General features: G+C 49.0%; 1 protein-coding gene across 1 annotated transcript; it reads right to left on the bottom strand.

Annotated features, from left to right (window-relative positions):
- Window positions 1-3,747: 3,747 nt before the first annotated feature.
- Window positions 3,748-6,194, bottom strand: LOC100827241 (proline-rich receptor-like protein kinase PERK4). Its single transcript, XM_010231786.3, has 3 exons — window positions 5,656-6,194; window positions 4,872-5,518; window positions 3,748-4,743 (listed from the first exon to the last, which is right to left on the bottom strand). Exons 1-3 carry the CDS (start codon window positions 5,930-5,932, stop codon window positions 4,102-4,104), a joined length of 1,566 nt encoding a protein of 521 aa, XP_010230088.2. The 5' UTR covers window positions 5,933-6,194; the 3' UTR covers window positions 3,748-4,101.
- Window positions 6,195-6,874: the final 680 nt, after the last annotated feature.

The following is a 6,874-nucleotide window of genomic DNA, read 5'->3' on the forward strand; positions in this document are numbered from 1 at the left end:
GCCCAGGTACCGTTGCGGAGATCCTGGGTCAGTCCGCCTGAGACCTGATTCAATTTTCAAATGGACCCAGGTCGTACCTGAGCCGGCCCACCTGCGGGGGAGAAGCTTTCATACAGGCACAGAATCTTTTTCAACTCTAACCGGAATGGCACAGCAATCTCACGAATCATATGAGCCGGCCCATAATATTTTCGAAGCGGAACATCAACTCTGCTCAAAACGGCCCAGTATTTTCTACTGTGCTATACGCAGTAGTGGGCCAAATCAAGGGCTTCTAACAACAGCTGATGGCCCAATCGAACGACCTTGATCCTTCAGGAAACACGGGAGCCACAAGTTCGCGTTGCACCAAAAGGGCCTAGTCAGAAGGACACAACAATCACACAATTTGAGTTTTTTTTTCTGTACCAGTACTTCCTCCGTTTCATAATTCTTCTATCAAAATTGATCAAAAATAGATGTATCTATTCCTAAAAAGTGTCTAGATACATGTAATATTTTGACAAGAATTATGAAACGGAGGGAGTATTTTTTTTTTGAGAGCTTGATAGCACTTCCATGTTCCATAGACCAATGACGGTACGCCCGTAAGTTTTACTCTACATCTGTTTCTAGCTGCAGGTTGGGCCTGGATCGATACGCTCGTAAGTTTTACATCTGCATGCCTTTGTGGCTGTATTTGGGCCTCACTGCTTTAATCCGGTAACTGTGATTTTGCTTGTGGTGTGTGTGCTTTTTGGTGCCTCGGTTTTGCAGTGAAATTTTTTACTAACAGTGTATATGCTCGGTCCAGATCGGCGTCTACATATCAACGGTCCAAGAATGAATCAAACAGAGAGACAATTGTGCTTGATAGATTAATGTACTCCTCTCAAAAAAGAAAAGAAAAAAAAGATAGATTAATGTACAAGTTGATCTCGTGTCTAACGGCGTCCGTTATACAGATATACGGAGTACTTGCTACTGCTGTACAAGTTTCTTTTTTCTCTTCTCAATGAATAGGTTTGTCATGCAGTCTTTAGTTTGGCCCAGCGAGGGAACCCACCAGAGCCATTGGGCTATTCTCTCGAGCAACTCTCATGCTGGGCAATTCTCTTTTTTATTTGGGCCAGTGGGCCATGTCCCTAGTTTCATTCTTCCAACCAAAACATGCAGGGTGCATTTCTTGGAGGGACAGCCCACCAGTGCTCCATCTTTTTTGAACAGATGGCCCATTTTAACTACAAGGATGTTGTCGTGTTTAATTCCTTGTCATTTCTCGCTAAAAAAAGTACAACGGGTGACCGAACGCTTTATGTCTGGTGCATGTTACTTTCTCTATATATACCTACGAATCAGTTTAAGCTTCATCCTTGGGACTATCCTCAAACAGTTTAGCCGGTGGTAAAGGAAACCAATATTGGACAGAATGTGCAAAATGCCAAATAAAGGAGAGGTCAATTTTTGTGGCATCGATTAATTGCCATCAGCCATGGTTTCATAAACATGGGAGTTGGAGACATCGAGGATACATAACTTACTTGGACTTTCATTGGATTGTATTGTAAAAGAATACGTAAGCCGCGCAACCAAGCGTCTTCAGTGAAAAGAAAGTGCTGGCCGTCAACGAATTAGAGATGAAACCGGTGGACAAGATATACTGACAGCATCGCACGCGAAGATGAACGAGTCGGCCTTCGCTCAGAATTACCGATTGTATTTCCGGATCCACATGTCGCAGTCACAGCATACATACACACACACATATATGAAAGAATATACTTTCTTATCCGTCCCAAATAAGTGACGTGGATATGTATAGATTCTTATAAAATACACGTCACTTATTTTGGGACGGAGGGAGTATGTTATATATTGGCGCTTGACAACTAATTAATTGGGCACAGCGTGCATGGCTATTAGACTATAGACTAAGAGTTTTTTTTGCGAACAGGACAACCGATTTAGTAATTATCATCAACACAAATAGTTCAAAGAGCACTAAAAATAATAAAAAAATACAAATAAAAATTTGGACTAGCTAGCAAGGGCAACAAGCACTAGAATGAGATGAAGGCTGACCACTGTCATTGCCCCTCCGTCATCAGAGCCAGACTGAGCTTACCAAGTTTTTGATAGTTCAAACTAAAATTTAGAAATTGTCCTACAAGCGGAAGAGTGATGGGATCCCACTTGACACCCTACCCAGTTTATGTGTAAAAATTCAAACTCTAACAAAAAATAAAGCACGAGTGTAGTTCATGTTCTTTATTTTGAAAAATGATGTAGTACTTTTTTTTGTAGTTGCTTTCACTGGAAGGTTAGTCCTGCTCTCGGTTAAATAATCTCATATACACTAAAGTAAGTACATGGGCTGTGTTTGCATATTCTATCATTTTGTTTTTAAATCATCTTTCCGAAAGGACATACCAAACATACTAGTAATAAATCATCTTTTGGTTTGCGAGGAGGACAGTCAGCACTTGATACAGCAACTCATGCAGACAAATTATTCATAGCTCAATACTAACGCTGCTAGCTGTACATGTGCTTTTGTGGCTGCATGTGGGTTTCACTGCTACTGCATGCTGCGGTCTGTGAATTGAGTACTCCTGTGAATTCATTTTGCTTGTGCTGCTGGATTTGTTGGGTTGAATTGGTTGGTATTCTCAGTCCGGATTGGCCTCTATATATGTACAATCAGCACACCAGACACCGACACAAGGATTTCACATTAGTTTTCCACTGAGCTAGATCAATGAGAAGATCAACAAATGCGTAGGAGTGAGATACATCAGAAATATATTGCATAGGTTGGAGATTTTACTGTGTAGAAATTGTCATAGTGTCTGGCTTCATGCATTTTACAGAAATGCTTGTATCTGCTATGCGGTAACAAAAACAAGTTCTTTTCGATGAGTACGCAGAGCTCATGCGCAGCGTCATGAAGAAGCCTGCCGTGCTCTTACATGTACTCTATGGAAGAAAAAACAGCTTCGATTACCGAACACAGATTTTACGCAGATACAAGCATTCGTATACGGTTTGTATACGAATAGAAATACTAAAAGCATGAGTCCAGGAGGACCGAGCGATGAGCGAATGAATGCTGTGGATACCGAGAGGCCTGAGTCCCAGGAGCTAAAGAGAATTTTCGCTTGACAACTTGCTACGGAGTATAACACTAGTATATCCACCGGTTGGCATTTATATTGTCCTTATCCTCACTCATGCGCATTGTGAATGTGAGTACGTTGTCAGGTATCATATATATCTCGTGCAACTGCAACATCTACTACAAGCTATTCCTCACTTTAGCTCTATGTACACCAAGGAGATTGTATACAGCCTCTTCGCAAAAAAAAGCCCACTCAAAGCATCAGCTTCATAGACCTACATGCGCAGTATATGTGCATGGAAGGCAGGTAGAAGGGGATAATGACTACATGCAGGAGTTGGAGACATCAGAAGCACAAGTTTCTTGTAAGAACATGTTGATTTCTAAGTTGCATAAATCGTATTTACCAAATTGGATGGGACAGGTCTCGAACCCCGATACCAATCGACCAACTGGATTGGAGTTCACGATCGCTCTAATTACTTGGGCGCCGTCATTTGGGATCGGTCTCTGATTCGCAAATCCATGCGAACCGAGAAACCGAATCGAAGTCAACAGCCGACACCAAAATCAAAATTCCCGGTCCTTATCCAGTTTGTACTGAAAAAGAGTGACACAGAGAAGTCTCAATGGTCAACACGTTGCGATCATGGATGAAGCTGCTTCCTCTCCTCCTTTTATGATTTTGTCTATAGACGCAGCTAGTTTTCCTCTTACAAAGGGGAAATCTTCAGACTCTCCGTCGATAGATGCACGCAGCTAGTTTTATTACGAACCCGATATACAGAAGGTAGCAAGTGCATCACGCGTGAATCGGGTAATTATAGCTATTTTTTCTTGTAATCTCGGTAGGAGTACTCACTACTCCGTGTACTCCATTCAGCTATATGCAATTTTAGCAGAAAGTTACATGTCAGCGACATATCAGCACGATCAGAACCTAAGCTAAAATTCAAAGAGAACATGAGAGAGAGACCTGATCCGGGCTGTTGCTCTGCGCTGTACTAATCCGGGCTGGGCTGGGCGACAGCCTTATTCCTGATCCGCTCCATCTGCGCCGTGTAATTCGACGACGACGAAGTAGAAGACGCCGTGGTCGAGCTCGAGCCTGACCCTGACCCCAACCGGCGGTAGCCGCCGCCATTGCCGAACTCGGGCATGGAGCCGACGGAGCTCAGCGTGTCCCCGCGCGCCGCGTCCACGTTGAGCGCCTCGAGCGGCACGTGCCCCTGCAGCGCCTTGACGACGAGGCTCATCTTGGGCCGCCGTCTCCCGGCGTGGCGGACGCATGCGGCCGCGCAGGCGGCCACGCGCGCCGCCTCAGCCGCGTCGTACTCGACGCGCAGCCGGCGGTCGACGAGCGCGCCGTAGCCGCCGTCAGCCTGCGCCCGCGCCAGCGCCGGCCGCGCCCAGTCCACCAGGTTGTCGTCATCGTCGTCGCCATTGCCGTCGTGGCAGCGGTCCGAGGGCCGGCGGCCCGTGAGGAGCTCGAGCAGCATGACGCCGTAGGAGAACACGTCCGACTTCTCCGTCAGCTTCCCGGTCAACGCGTACTCCGGCGCCAGGTACCCGAAGGTGCCCATGACACGCGTCGACACGTGCGTCTCCGTGCCATGGCTCAGCTTCGCCAGCCCAAAATCAGCAACCTGGAATTAGCCAATTACAAACGAATCAAACGCCAAAGCAGAGGAATCGTCTTCAAGCTGTTCTTCAGAAGTTCAGATCAATCAAGTTGCTGGAAGATCGATGGGATTTTTAGAGAGAGTTTAGATACCTTGGCCTCGAAGTCGTCGTCCAGGAGGATGTTGGCCGATTTGATGTCCCGGTGGATGATCCGCGGGTTACAGTCTTCGTGGAGGTAGGCGATGCCCTTGGCGGCGCCAATGGCGATGCGGAGGCGGGTGGGCCAGTCGACGGGCGGCGAGGCAGAATGGAGGTGGTGCTCGAGGGTGTGGTTGGGGACGAAGGCGTAGACGAGGAGGCGGTGGTGGCCGGCGATGCAGTAGCCGAGGAGGGAGACGAGGTGGCGGTGGTGCACGCGGCTGATCATGTCCACCTCCGCCTGGAACTCCCGCTCCCCCTGCCCGCTCCCCGCCTTCAGCTGCTTCACCGCCACCGCCACCTTCTCCTTCTTCTTCTTCTTCCCCGTCACCGACGGTAGCAGGAGCTCGCCGCGGTGCACGTAGCCGAACCCGCCCTGGCCCAGCAGGTTGGCCTCCGAGAACCCGCCCGTGGCCGCCGCCAGATCTGCGTAGCTGAACGCGCTCTTCTCCGCCCCCGCCGGCACCGGCGGCGGCGGCGGCATCGCTGGTGGTAAGCGGGATTTCGAGAAGGCCGTCGAGTCCGTGTCCGGAGAGGCCGGCGCCGGCGCAACCCGCCATTGATGCGGCGGCGTCGGGCTGTAGCTCGCCGTGGTGTCCCCTGCTCCCAATTTGCAAACGCCGTTAATTTCCATTGCCATGGACCGACATGGTCTCGGGTCAGGAATTAAGACAGCAACCTGGCGGGCACGATTTGAATTGAAAAGCCATGAATTTCCATTGCACGCACGCACGCACCTTTGAAGCCGGAGGTGTCGGCGTAGAAGCGCATGGCGGGGTCGAGGTAAGGCGGCGGCGGCCTGGACGACGACTTCTTCTTCTTGCTCCGGCAGCAGCAGAAGCAGCAGGAAGCGGCGACCAGGAGCAGCGCCGCGCCGACGCCGGCGAGGGCGACCTGTTCGGGCTTCAGCTTCAGCCCGCCGTAGGAGCTTTTATGCGACGACGACAGCCGCCTCGACGCGCGGGTCGCCAGGATCGGCGTTGTTGACGGCGGCGAGGAATCGGATGATGCCATGGAGGCACGTGGAAGGAGGACGAAGATTGGGTCGAACGATCTTGCCTGTGATGTTGATTTCTCGCCTGCTGCTGGTCTGATGGATCATTCAGCGGCGGCGGTGCAGCACCGGCACCGGAGAAGGAGGTGTGCGTGATGGTGGGTGGAGGCTTGGCCTCGGCCTCTCGCCGACGACGCGGAGGCCAAAGCGACTCCTCCATGGACCATGGCGAACGCAATGGGGGAGGGGAAGGCGATGCCATCTGGCTCTTGCTATTTTCGCACGCGCGATTCCTGTCAAATGCTAAAAGACTTCCCTTCCTTTTTGCACTCTACAGAGAAGTTTTTAACGGTTATGAAAATCCCAAAACATAGACTGTCAATTATTTTTTAAATTACTCAGCTTTCAACGTAATGTTGTCGGCTTATAAAATTTTGAACAACAAATTTCCGGTTTTTTGGATAAATTTTCAAGCTCATTAGAAGGGATTTTGCTTACCTTACATGGGAGACGATAAGGGCAAGAACGAGAGGATGCACATTAGTCGTGGAGGAAAGAAGCGAGATAAACACCGGTATGTCACGACACTGGACGAGCATTTGGTCAATGCCTTTCTACGCTTCTTTGTTGGCTCGTAACAAAGCACATTAGGGACACTAAAATTGGGCAGCTTCCGAGCCTTCTCATCGTGCTAGTCGTCCGATCTAATCCAAGCGATCGTCCAATCAATTGTCATGAGGCAGTTACTCTGACGATAAAATCGTGATGGGCTGGTTAGTTGGGCCGAAAATGCGGCCCATTCACTTGAGTAGTAAGGTCTAGGAGAGGAGTTGGATTGTTGAAAGAGTATTCAGATGGGTATTTTTGTCAAAAAAGGAAACCAGATAACTCAAAACGCGTCATTCGTCTGCACCAGTGATTTTTCAGGTCACCGCAACGCGTTATCTAAGCCAGCCTCGATT

This window comes from Brachypodium distachyon, chromosome 1 (genome assembly GCF_000005505.3).
Source record: "Brachypodium distachyon strain Bd21 chromosome 1, Brachypodium_distachyon_v3.0, whole genome shotgun sequence".
In the NCBI taxonomy this organism is placed as follows: Eukaryota; Viridiplantae; Streptophyta; class Magnoliopsida; order Poales; family Poaceae; genus Brachypodium; species Brachypodium distachyon.

What these genes read in the sequence shown, in the direction of transcription:
- LOC100827241 (XM_010231786.3), bottom strand. Translation starts at nt 5,932, where the DNA reads ATGGCATCATCCGATTCCTCGCCGCCGTCAACAACGCCGATCCTGGCG. An exon ending in CGACACCTCCGGCTTCAAAG is followed by an intron (nt 5,519 to 5,655) that starts GTGCGTGCGTGC and finishes AATTGGGAGCAG; the next exon opens with GGGACACCACGGCGAGCTAC. An exon ending in ACGACGACTTCGAGGCCAAG is followed by an intron (nt 4,744 to 4,871) that starts GTATCTAAACTC and finishes GGCTAATTCCAG; the next exon opens with GTTGCTGATTTTGGGCTGGC.